Source organism: Pteropus alecto, unplaced genomic scaffold (genome assembly GCF_000325575.1).
Source record: "Pteropus alecto unplaced genomic scaffold, ASM32557v1 scaffold479, whole genome shotgun sequence".
NCBI classification, from domain to species: Eukaryota; Metazoa; Chordata; class Mammalia; order Chiroptera; family Pteropodidae; genus Pteropus; species Pteropus alecto.
The window spans coordinates 212,704-225,815 of NW_006492031.1; the positions used below are offsets into that span (position 1 = coordinate 212,704).

The window sequence follows — 13,112 nt, forward strand, 5'->3', positions numbered from 1 at the left end:
TCATGGAGTTTGTATTCAAAATACAAGCATGGAAGAGGGGAGTCAGAGACACTTAGAAACATTGGAGTATCTTCTAGCTTGACGAAGTTGACCAAATCTTCAAATTCTGAAAAAATGGAAATTAGGTTCCCCTTTTGTAAGAAGTGGGGGTGTCCGATTTTGGGTGTCTGGGTGAGGAAACAGCCTGAGAAGGTAAATGGTAGGTAAATCAGTCTGATGTTCCACAGTGCATCTTTTCTAGTGCTCATGGGGCAATGTGCGATCAGATGCTGCCCACCACTGCCGATGGCGAGGGCTGGGGGCTCACAGGAGAGCCATACAGTGCATGAATTGGACCTGGACTGTAAATTCCTTGTGGGAAAGAACTCTAAATATAAGTCATGAGCAAATACTTGATGCTGACAGAGACTTTTCCACATACATGACCTGATTGGATTTTTTTATTATTTCAACAGATTTTGAGTGCCTACTATGTGCCAGCCTGTGTTAGGTACTGGAGACATAGGTGGAAAATTCCAATGTGTTTCCTGCTCTCCTGGTGCCTATCATCCCATGAGGTAGGCATTGATATTCTCATGTTACTAATGAGAAAATGGGCTCCATGAGGAGTAGCTGCCCTAGAGTATTTTCTTAATACCGTCCACAGCCATATCTGACCCAGCTTCTGTCCATGTTGGGCCCTAACTCTGCACTCATTATAATAAAAATGGCTATTTAACAGTGTCAAAACAGTGTCCTCAGTAGCACAGGAAAGTTCTGTTTTTAGACTTTCCATCTTCTGAGTTACCTATAGTATATGATTGAGGCCCATCTCTGTTTAGGTAGGGACTGTTAGAGACCCTTGGAAATTGCAAGCTATTTTTGTGTACCCACTTTGGACTTAAATTTTTCCAGGGCTTCCATATTCAACTCTAGTAAAAAAAGGAACATGGGATCTGTGATTGCATATGATTAGACTCTTGATTTTGAGCCCCAGTGCCACTGGAATTGCAACGTATATGACCATGCAACTTGCAGAAGATGGATAAACTATTGAACCTCTCTGTGAGCCTTAGCTTCCACATTTGTGAAATGTGATATGCAACACTACCTTATAGGGTTAATATAATGGTCAGGAATATTTAACATTTATCAAGGACTTACTGTGAGAAGCACAGGACAAGCATATCATTATTCCTCATAACAATTCTTTGAGGGTACTTTTATCATCCCCATATTACAAAGGAAGAAGTAAAGGTTCAGAGAAGTTAAGTAACTTGCCCAAGGTGTATAGCCAGTAAATGGCAGTGCAGGACTCAAACTTATATTTTTAACTGTGACTATAAGCACAAGCGCCAAGCACAGAAAAAAAGAGGCAGTAAATGTTTGCTTCCTTCTCAACGTATTACTTTTGTGATCACTCTTTGCCTAGATATGAAGCATTATATCTGCTTAGGTTGTTTGTTTTAACCACAGAGAATATGCAAAATGTATAAGCCAAACTGGGAATTTATTTCATATTGGTGTAAACTTAGGAAATGCCTTTTAACCATCTGTTCATTTATTCGTTCAACTTATATTAATTGAGCTCCTACTATGTGCCTGATAATGTGCTAGGCTCTTGCCACAGCCTCCCATCCCAGCTGTCAGTTCTGTGGAGACAGACAGTACTGTCAGAAGCAGAATATGTGCCCTAATGAGGAATGATCCAGGTATGATGGCAGTATATGCGGAAAGGATCACAGAAAGATTCAGAGGTGAGGTAATATAGTGAGCCTGGAAAAAGCAGTTTCCAGGATCAGAGGATGAAATTACATTCTATACACAGGCAGAGGTGGCATCCCTAGGGAAGTTGGGAGTTGAGCTCTGCTGGGATATCAGGTGCAGGGGAATGGGTAGTAGGGACAGGAGAGCAGAAGCCTGATCATGGAAGAGAGTGAGGAATTTTCCCTTGATCCCTGATGCAATAGAGAGTTACCCAAGACTATCAGGACTGGAGTATGTCATTATCAAGTTTATATTTTAATAAGAACCCTCTCCGCTGCAAGGAGAACCAATTGGAGAAGGAAACTAGAAGAAGGAAAACCAAGAAGGCTTCTATTGCAGATGACTGGGTTATTGCTGACAAATAAATGGACTGGGTAGGGTCAGTGGCAATGGAGAGAAGGTTATGGTATTTAGGAGGCAGAGTTATCAGGACTTGATGACTGATAAGATGCAGGGGTATGGGGAAGATGAAATCTAAGGTAGCTTTCAATTTTCTGGCTGGATAACTAGTGGATTGTAGTGCTAAAAAAAGATGTAGACACACAACTGGTAGGAATGGTGGACAGGGTACTTTTTCTTTAGATGAGATACTGTGAGACATTCAGGTGGAGATTTCAGGAGGCAGCCAAGTGCAAGTGTTCTGGCTTTGAGATGCCAATTTAGAAGCCACACCATGCTTATCATAATAAACCATGGATGTAGGTGAAATTCTCAGAGATGGGTAATGTTAGTGGGAAGAGATATTAGTGCTGTATCTCCAGGATAACTTCTTTTTTATACCTAAATTATTAAAATACTTTCAGTTAATAAAGCTACACTGTTAGGTTCTAAGACCGATTCATCTAAACATAAAGTGAAAATAAGATCTCAAATTTCTTTGTGCCTTTTCATAAAGAATCTGAGAGTTTCCTCTTTCTGCTCTCATTTGCATAATTTTGAAATCACTTGGAACTTACAAACATGTAACATGATGTTTCTTTTTACTCCTGTAAGGTTTGGGAGATTATTTCTTAGCATTGTGCCCAGGGTCGGACAGCTGAGGCCCAAGAGCAGCCCTGAACTTCAGCCATTGTTGTCCTTACATATGGTCTCCAGAGTCAGCCAAGCTTCAGAACTGTGAATGGCATCAGTCAGGCCTGCAGGAACTGAGTATAGTTCTGTCATCAAATAAAATTTACACAGGCTAATCTGACACCTATTTAGTGGTCTGCATAATACTTATTATGCAGCATGCTGATCAGGCATAAATGGAAGGCATTTGACATAAATGGTTATTTTTAATATTCTTTTATATAGTCTAACCAGATTTTTACAGTTCTTTCCTCTTTGACAGTTTATTCATTTATCTACTCTACAAATATTTATTGAGGTTGTAATATATGCCAGGCACTGTTCTGGGCCCTGAAGAAACAGACAAATAAGATTTCTGCCCCCTGTCCCTCTCCCATCAAACTTTCATTCTAGTGAAGAAACAGTCACTGAACAATTAACTTAATCCATAATGAGTAAGAATATTAAGCTTCCCTTGAGACTATGTTTGCTGCCATCTATCCCTGCACCAACACCCATGAATTAAAGGACATAGGTTCTAGGCCTGATTTGCCAAAAGCATAATTGTCTTTGCCCCAATCCTGTACCTTTATTTTACTCTCTCTCCCCATAGCAGGCAATTGCTTGAGGCCTTCGATTCATTTAACAAATATGTACTATGTCCCTGTTGTGTATAAGTAGACTCTGGGGCTACAACAGTAATCTGGAAACAGTCTTTGCCCTTGAGAAGCCCACCCTCATTCCACGTGTAGACACATAAATGCAGCACGAGGGGGAAAAAAGTGCTGGTATCAGAGCCACTATAGACTGCTGCGATGGCACATAGAAAGGCACCTGATTCTGGCAAATGGTTGGGGCTGAAGAGAGGAACATCCTTTAGGCAGAAGGAACATGGTGTGCACAGGAAACTGCAAGGTTCTGGGTATGGCTGGAACATTGAGTGTGTGTGAGGAGGTAGGGGATGTCACTAAAACTTATTGAAATATAACACACAATACAGAAAAACGAACATAAGTATACAACTCAATGAGTTTTCACAAGCCGAACACACTTGTGTAACCAGCACCCAGAGTAAAATACAAGACATCACCAGCACCCTTGGAAGACTCCTGCATATCCTCTCTAGTCACTATTCACCCCCAAGGGTAACCACTAACTAAACTTCTAACAGCACAGAATAATTTGTCTGTTTGTACTTTGTATAGATAGAATCATATTTTACATGTTCTTTTGTGTTGTTTTTTGTTTTTTGCTCAATATAATGTTTATGGGATTCATCCATACAGTGAATATAGTTATTGATTATTCATTTTCATTTCCATATGACATTCTACTGTGTGAACATACACTGTATTTCTCCATTCTGCTGCTAGATATCTGAGTAGTCCAGTTTGGGAAATCCAAAGAGTGCTTCTATGAACATTCTAGTCCTTCTCTGGTGGACATGTACATATTACATATATGCCTAGGTGTGGAGTTGCTGGGTCATTAGGGTATGTGTAAAGCCCTACTAGATGAATTTTCCAAAAGAGTTCTATCCATTTGTACTCCCACTGACACTATTTGAGAGTTCCAATTGCATGACATCCTTGCCAACACTTGATAGTGTCTTTTTAAAAAAATCATTCCAGTGTGTGTATTGTGGTATCTTATTGTATTTTAAAATTGCATTTTCCTGATGCCCAGTGAAGCTGAGTGCCTTTTCAAATGTTTCGAGGCCTTTAGATATAGTTGTTAGTGTTCTGGTCTTTTGCCCATATTTCTGTTGCATTGTGTGTCTAGAGGGTGGGAGGAGGAATCACTTTAATACTGCTTTCTTAACCAAGAGTGACCCAGGATTAGCACATCCAGGTTCTAACTGGTGATGGGACAGAACTGACAGCCTATAGACTCTGGTCTTAGGGTGTTGGAATGGTCTTAGTGAGGGAACAATGCTGCCTTTGGGGGAGGCAGTACCCTCTAAGGTTCTAGCTTTGGCAGAGAGGGAAGGAGGAGAGGGACAAATGGAGGAAGGATGGGGAGGAGTTAGTTTTTAATAGGCATCAGGAGCAGATGTGGAAACCAGCTGATGACCTGGGATGTACACTTCTGCCCATCTGGGCTGGGGAAGAACTAAATCTGAATAGTCCCTCCTTTAGGCCAGGCCCTGAGCATAGCAGCTTCTTCTAGTTTGTATTAGTCCTCAATTTAATTCTACCAGACAAGTGGTGTCATGCCAGTTTTACTTGTGAGGAAACTGGGTTGAGTGACCAAGAGAAGCCCTCACAAGGGCCACACAGCTGGCACATGGAAGAGCTGGACTTGAGCCCAGCCCTTCTCCACACCACTATCCAGCTAGCAGTGCATCTGGGGGCATTGGCATAACCATCCGACCCTCTCCCCTTCTGCTCATCTGTGGCTCCTGTTCCTTAATAGCAGATGAATGGCTTCATCTCCAGTTTAAGATTTTAAAAAGGTAGAGTCTATGAATCATTTAGCCACTCCATTTGCCCTCTTTCCAATGAGAGGGAAGGAGAACATGAACCTTTTGTGAGCCTGGACACAGGAAGGACAGAGGCGTGGAACTAGCCTGAAGGTCTCCATAGGCACTGCCAGCAGTTCTGTGGAGGGGTTCTTTGCCTTCCCCACTGGCTCTGGGGGTATATCTGGGGTCACTGGACTGGATGGGTGGCTTCCTAGCAGGAACCCAGGACTCACGCTCCCACCACTCTCTCACAGAGTTATGTCATGCCCAGACCAGCAGAAGACTCCATGAGGATTTATAGAAGATGCCCGGAGTCTCTGCGCCTTTGGTGCTGCTACTGGTGTGGCTTGTGATGGTCACCTGCAGTCCACACTCCCTGAGGATTGGTAAGTGCTGCTTAAATGGCACCCCAGGGGCATCTTGGCCATGGGTGATGCCCTGTATCATTACTCCGGGTGTTCACAGGGGACGTATGACCTTGCACTATGTCCTCTCAAGTTTGGTTGGCCCCAGGATTGGGGGGTGGGGAATGTGCAGCTGACAGGGTCACAGCTCCAGTCTTGTCAACCCTCCCAGATTCCACTGTGATAAGAATAAAGATGCTGCTAAGTCTCCATTACAGCTTGCTCCCCACAGCCACACATAAAAAGACAGCTATTAGGTAAGGAAGGAGGGTAGGAATGGCCCAAGGGGTTGCAAATGCAGGGCCGGAGATCAGAGAAGAGATCACTTCTCTTCTTCTCTGATCAATCTAAGAAGGCTTCTTAGAGTTGTGTGCTTTGGATGAAGCCAGGGAGTCCTTTGGGTGACGCTGGCCCACTGCTTGACAGTGCCCTTGACTTGGTATCTGCTTGCCCTAGCCTGGTTCTGGAGAGGGAGGGCACGGTCACTTCAGCATTGTGTGTTCCTGCTGTTTTCTTCCTTGTCCTAGTTGCTGAGGGGGTGCCCATTCTAGGTGTGGCAGGCCGTGCTGCCACTTGTCCCACCAGCAACCCCATCCCTGGAGGAAGGCTTGGCTCTACCCAGGGTCCGGGATTGCCCGGGAAATCGAGTGCCTCTTCCACCTAAGACCTGAGCAAGGCTTGTAACGGCAGTCTGAGGCACCGTTAACCTGAGTCCTGGGGACACAGACCCAGCTGTGGAAACAAGGAGACAGTTCAGTCCAGCAGATACCATGCTGGGGTCTGATGGCCTGGGACAGATGTGGGGTGTTAGAGACTGGGGACATCTGTGTGTATATTGGAAAAGGGGTCAATGTGGACAGATGGGTGAGGCACAGCAGTAACATATCCAGGCAGATTGGTCATTGGTCACGTGAAGCCAGCAGGACCCTAGGGATAAGGCTAGGGAAGAGCCTCAGACGGGTTCAAATACTAGGCAAGTTATCCAGATAAATACCCACCTGAGGCCCCTCTGCCCAGACTGGGGTTGGGAGACAGGATCCTGGATTCTAAATTTGATCCTGAAAGGGTTAGAGGCTGACTTATAAAGAAGATGTCATGATGCTTTAAGCCAGGAAATTTGCTTCAAGCTCCCAAATTTCTTCAGCTATGATCAGGACTGGTCCTGAGGTTCCAGAAATTGGCATACTGGTAGTGGTTAGCAGGCCGAGGGTGGACAGAAGCAAGACAGAAGCTGAGACCCTGGCTAGGCCAGAGGCCAAGCTGCAGGTCTCTGAGCTGCTCCGTGTTACCTTGTGACATGTTTCTCTATAGTTATGCAGTGGCAGTGGGTGAGAATCAGAACTGCGGGCAGGTGACTCAGTTCTCCCTCTCACCCTGTCCTGGACTCACCACTCTGCATGCTTAAAAAAGGGAACTGAAAACAAAATCTTCCCTCCCTCTTCCCCATTTATTTCTACTGAAACTTCAAAATCTAATTTAATTATGCTTAGCAGCAATGCAAAGTGGCTCATATCCTTAAGGTGCTTAATTTATAAGATGCTTTCAGTTATTTAGCAATTTCTGTAAGGTTTTCTCCCCTTCTAAATGAGTGGCTAAAGTGGTAACCCATCAATTTCCATTTGTCGCTAATGAGAGGTGGAAAGGAATTGAGGTAGAATTGGCAGCTCCTCATGGCCTTGGCTCTCCTGACACTTGTTCTGGAGGGAAGCGGAAAGTAGAGCTGATAGATCCCTCTCTTGCCAGCTACGTTAGCAATGGGGAGCATCTAAGGGACCCCATCATGCTTTTAAACCCACATTTGGAGCATCGTTTGTACAGTTCTATTCAGACTCTGTTGACCCTCAGCTTTTGTTCATGCCAGACCACCTCTATCTGATTTACACCTAAGGGCCCTACTGACTGGTAAGGTCAAACTGAGCCTAATCTCCTGCAGAGGCCAGGAAGCAGTGTTAAACTAACAAAGAAAAAGGAAAGAAAAGAAAAACCAAAACAACACCAGGATTCATTTTCCTGTCTCCTTGGTTATCCTGGGAGCCAGGAGCTTTCTAAAATCTCCCAATAGTTATAGGTGGAAAGGTGGTAATTATGTGGACTCTAGAGAGGATGTGGAGTAGGGCAGGGATGGGAAGAGAAGTAGGTCAAGAAAACACAAGTAGCTGTGCTTAGCAGCATGCAGTCTTGCACACAGATGGCCTGAACCATCATCGATGATACTGGGGTCTCCCATGTCCATGAGAGTCTGCCACTTTTCCCCCAATCCCAGTGATTACTTCTCCCCTCATTTGTTTTTTTCCTGGGTTCCTCCCAACCCTCAGCCTCTGAAAAGATGGCTATGAGAGCGAGGCTGCTCAAAGAGACCAGGAATCTCAGAGACAAATTGCCCTGTCTGCTTCACCCTCAGCCCTGCTTGTCTGCTGGTGACAGTATGGATGTTTGTAAAAAGGTGGCTGAACCCATTCCCCTGTCTAGGAACTGCTGTTTTTCTTTCAAGTGAAGCACGGGTGAGAGATACAGCCAAATTATCTATAATAATGTCCAGTGTTTATCTCCTGAATGAGGTTTTAGGTAAGAGAGATTTTATTTATGACTATGAGGCAGCCCATGTAAATTTCTTAAATTCGCACACATGTCAGTCCCCTTCAGTCATCTATCTTCTGAAAATGTCTTTTGATTTTGCTTCTGTCCCTCTGAGTCTTCTAAGTAATGACTTTGAGAGCCGCAATTAATAAATGTTCTGAGAAGACCCCACCCCATTTCTATAGCTCTCCATGACTTAAAGGGATCATCATAATATCTTAGAACCTTAAAGGATTCTAAGAATCTCATTTTCTAACCTGCTTATTTCACAGATGAGGAAGGAAGCCTAAAGGGGGCTTGGCCAAGGTAACATAGCAAGCAGGTGGCCAGGCTGGTGGCAGTCAGTACTAGAGCCCAGTCAGTTTCCTTGATTCCTCTTGTAGTGCTCTCCTCTCTGCCCACCAAGAGGCTCCCTTAGCCCCTAGAAAAGCAGAATCACCTTCAGCAGTATGTGAAGGTCATCGACTATTGTAGTTTTCTCTCATCCTCTTTCTTACATTAGCAAATGTTACCTTGCTTTAGATACATTACTCAGTAATTATTTGTCAGTCAAATGAATGCTAGGCTTTTTAGGCCACTTTCTGTTACTTCTTTCCCAGGCCCTTATTTCAGCCATGCTGAACTATTCACTTTACCCAAATATACCAGAGAGGTTTGCTCCAGGCTTCACCCATCCATCTCCTGTGCCTGTAGAACTCTTCCTCCCATTCTATCTTCTCTGCCTAGAAAACATCTCATCTTCCTCCCATCAACACCATTATCGGTTTAAATAGTCCTTTGTCTGCAAAGACCTTTCCTAATATCACCCTGTTCTTCCCTGGGAGAAATCATCTTTTTTCCTACGATTCTCCCATTCCCCTTGTTCCAGCACTTACTGGGTTAGGCTGTAATTATGATATTTTCCCATCAGACTCTGAACTTCATGGGAGGACAACCACTTCACAAAAGGCCTAGTATATGCAAGCATTGTTGCTCAAACTCAGTGAATGTTATGGGTGTGGATGAATCTCATGGTCCTTGAAAGACCTAGTTCCACAAGAACATATTTGATATCATTGTTTTAAAGTACTTTCTTCTGGTCTTACCTGTGCTTAAAGAGGTCAACTTATTAGAGGAAGTAGAAGAGAAAGGAGAAAGAGGACCAGGAAAAAATGTCAATCTGTCTTACTTAAAAGAGAGAATAGAAATGGGCTGAAGATCCTGATTGGGTACTAATGCAATTTTTGCCTATAATGGTAAATACAGTGATTCAATTATTCATTTTTCAGCTCACTCAAGTATTTTTTGAGTGCCAAGCACTGAAGATATGGTACCAAACAATAATAATAATCATAATAACACCCACTTGGAAAGGCCTTACTCTCTTACAGATGCTGTGCCAGGTGTTTCACATATTTCAAGCAATCTTCTTGTAAGAATTAATGATCTCATGTTATAGATGAAGAAACAAGGCTGAGAGAGTTTAGGTAACTTGTCCAAGGTCACACAGATACTGAAATTTGAACCTGTCTCCAAAGCTTACTCTTTCCTTTTTGCTCTAGGGCAGCTAGTACACTCCTCGAGACATTCAATATATCCTGTTATCATAGCAGTCACATTAAATATATTGTGTCCTATCTGGTAAAGGAATTAAAAGATGGAAGCATTATTGCTAATGGGGTCTTTTGCTTTTTTTCATTTTACCTCCAAATAATTTCTCAAGGGCAAAAAGTCCATCTGTTGAATGAGGAAACTGAGGCTTGGGGATTTTTGAGGCTTACTCGTGCTGGTGCAGAGTCCTCCTAAGAAGGGTGGCGTTAGATACATCAGCAGGTTATTGCATCAATTGAATTGCTTTCTTGTTTAAGGTTTCTTGTTTAAGGTTGACCATATATGATCAAGCAGCAAGAACTTGGATTTGTTTGACACTCTGCTTTACTAGGACCCCCAAGCACTTTACAACTACCATTTTTTACTTAGCTGATTTTCCCCAATGAGCTTTACATCCTGTAGAGAAAATGTTGAACATGAAACATTTAAGTGTAATAGAGATACAGATAATAAGAGAATTGGAAGGGCAAAAGGAAAAATAATAAAACACTGGTTTCTTACCCTATTTTGCTGTGTGTTAAATATATCTGACATGCTGAGATCCAATTCAGTTGGCATAACTGGATTCTGTGCTTTGCAGACAGTTCACTATGGGGCTTTTTGAGTAGTGCCGCCCCCCGCTTAATGATGTTACCATGTGATGTGATTTATGAAATTTTGGTTGACATATAAGTTTTCATCTCTTTTCCAAATTGAGATACCCATGTAGGCAGTCGGTTGGTCTTTCATATTAGTAACAAATATAAATTGATGACTTTTTCCTTGTCATCTAGAGAGAGAATATAGAAAGATTTCTGGGACACACATCTCTCCCCTAATGAACATCTTTTATGTCTGTATTCCTGGATCTAGCATGGTGTCTGGCCCATAATAAGTGCTTAGTAAATTTTCTAGATGAATTATTTAATGGCAACTTATGAATATTGAGCTGACCTATCCATTTTGAAATTTCTCTTCTCCTAGATATTGGTCAGTGCTCAAAAATGCCAACCAATTTTATTTAAAAATAAGTATACAGAATATGTAATTAGGAGAGTAAATATTTTGCCAGAAAAAAAAGTCTGTGTGTGTATCTGCATTCATATGGGTCTGCACAAGGCTGTCTCTTCTCTGTTCCCTGCCCCATCCCTGCCACCACCACATCTTCAGGGGGCACGAGAGAAGCTTAGTTGTGGCTAGGCACCCAGGCCAGCGAGGTACGTAGAGTCACTCAGCCCACAGTGTCACCATCTATCTTCACCCATGACTTAGTCTTCTTCCAGGAGCACCACACAGGATGCTTTTAAGACATTTATCTTCTCGCTCAGCTTTTCCAGAACCTATTTTGAACTATAGCCTTAAGCTATAGTCTCTTCTGCAGAGAAGTAAGGAATAAATTAGGCATAGATGCTCCATTTTACGGATAAGAAAAACTGGAGTCCCAATAAGAAGTGAATTGGTAAAGGCCCTCTGGTAGTGCTAGGACTCCTGACTCCCAGCTGCCTGGGGACATTTGTGTCATGGTTTGCATGTGTTCTTCACACATGTTAATTTCCCCAACAATCTGTGAGGCTGGTAAAAGTAAGCACATCTCATGGAGGAGGCGAGGTTCGCAGAGTTTGCCCAAGTTCATATAGAAGGGAGTGGTAGCCCCAAAGGGAAGAGAGGAGAGGGCATCTCTTGGAGGCTGAGGGCAAAAGGGTGAACAAGGAGAGTCAAAAGACAACCGTAGTGTAGAGTCCTGGATAGCCTGTCAGCAGTACTTTATTGATGGGTTACGACTAAAAGATACTGGGGCTGGGGTATCAACATCCAGGACCTCATGAAATCAGGCCATGCTATAGAGAACGGGCAAGTAATGGCAATGAACATTATGATTGATCTCTGGGAGGAAACTGGAAAGGTCCCAGTGGCCAGGGCATTAGAGACGAAGAGATGGGGTTAGGTTATTGTTTGCTAACTAAAAGTCTTAGATAATAGAGCTGATTTTCAAATATTTTTGGTATGTGGCTGCCTGTGTTCATTTGTGCTACAATTGTCTGATTTCTCCTGGGCTCTCATCTTGCCCCTCCTCAATGACGCCCTGCCTGGCAGAGATGCATGCAGTGTTGAGAGAACAGCCATGGTGATATATTGTCAGAATTCAAAAAAACCTGTCTCCAGTCTGTGTTTACAGAGTCTTGGGAGGAGAATGAGTCATTAACAACATATAGAGAGATTTTGGTTGAATGTAAAAAAAAAAAAAAAAATGTTTACCAGACAGATGGAATGGACTGTTTTGGATATGAAGGTCCCCACAGCTGAAGGTCCCCACTGATAGGTTGGACAGGGATTTCAGCATCAAAAAGGGGTTGGACCTGATACCTCTAAGACTCCTTTCAACCTGGGATTCTGTGATAGAATATTTTAGCCTCTGGTCTGTTCTCATACTCTCATAAGGAGACATTCCATTTTCATTGTGTCCTCATTAACAACCACTAATAAGAGCTTAGAATGGGAACAACCACTTGCCAAATTTAATTTATGACCCCACTTGGCCCCAAATTGCTTGGGTAAGACAGATAGGACATGAAGCCCTACTTAACCTTTTAATTTTGTTGGTATAGACCTGTCTGGGTGTTTTCTTTTCTCTCTGTGGCCACTGATGGAGGAGCTAGAGCAGTATTGGCAACGCTGGAAGCCACTGCCAGATCTCAACCAAGTGCCTGAGTGTGTGAGCCTGAGTGGGTAAAGTATACATGTGTATTGGCAGAGTCTGCACATCCCACTCACAGCCTCACAGCTCCGCTTCAGGCAAGACAGTGGTCACACTTAGTTCTCATTAGTCTGGATGAGTAGATGCACATTCCATATGGGCTTGATGGTGCTTGGATCTTGGCTACTGGGGTTGTACCAGGCAGCAGGAGGCTACAGACAGTTGTCAGGCTGCCCACCTGCCCCCTCTATGTCTTTTTGGTGCGTGCTTCTTCCCACTGAGCTGAGTTTTGGAGCCCAGTTAGCTTGTGGTAGGCCAGTTGGCAAGGCCCATGAAGCCCACACTGATGAGTGTTGTGGACAGGGAACAGAGCCCAGACCAGTCGGTCTAAGTATGTACATGTGTTGGTCCTGGCCGGGAAGGCAGACAGTGCTACCATGCTAGACTTGGGAGGCACTGCAGCCCTGGTTGGGGCTCTCCAAAATCGAAATTCTTTCTGTTAGCATCATCCCCTTCAGAGGAGATGTTCACTATTCTGAAACCTTACCCCAGGGGCGGACATTAACTGCAGCCCTTTCAGTTCCTCTCACTTTCTGTGTTCCTGCTG

The 13,112-nt window shown here is 43.5% G+C and overlaps 1 protein-coding gene across 1 annotated transcript in view; it reads left to right on the forward strand.

Annotated features, from left to right (window-relative positions):
- The first annotated feature begins 456 nt into the window (after positions 1-456).
- Positions 457-13,112, forward strand: part of GRIK4 (glutamate ionotropic receptor kainate type subunit 4) — a 307,264-nt gene continuing 294,608 nt past the window's right edge. The window contains exons 1-2 of the mRNA XM_006925242.1: positions 457-557; positions 5,515-5,646. Coding sequence (XP_006925304.1) covers positions 5,565-5,646 — 82 coding nt within the window. The 5' untranslated portion in view covers positions 457-557; positions 5,515-5,564. The remainder of the gene's footprint in view (positions 558-5,514; positions 5,647-13,112) is intronic.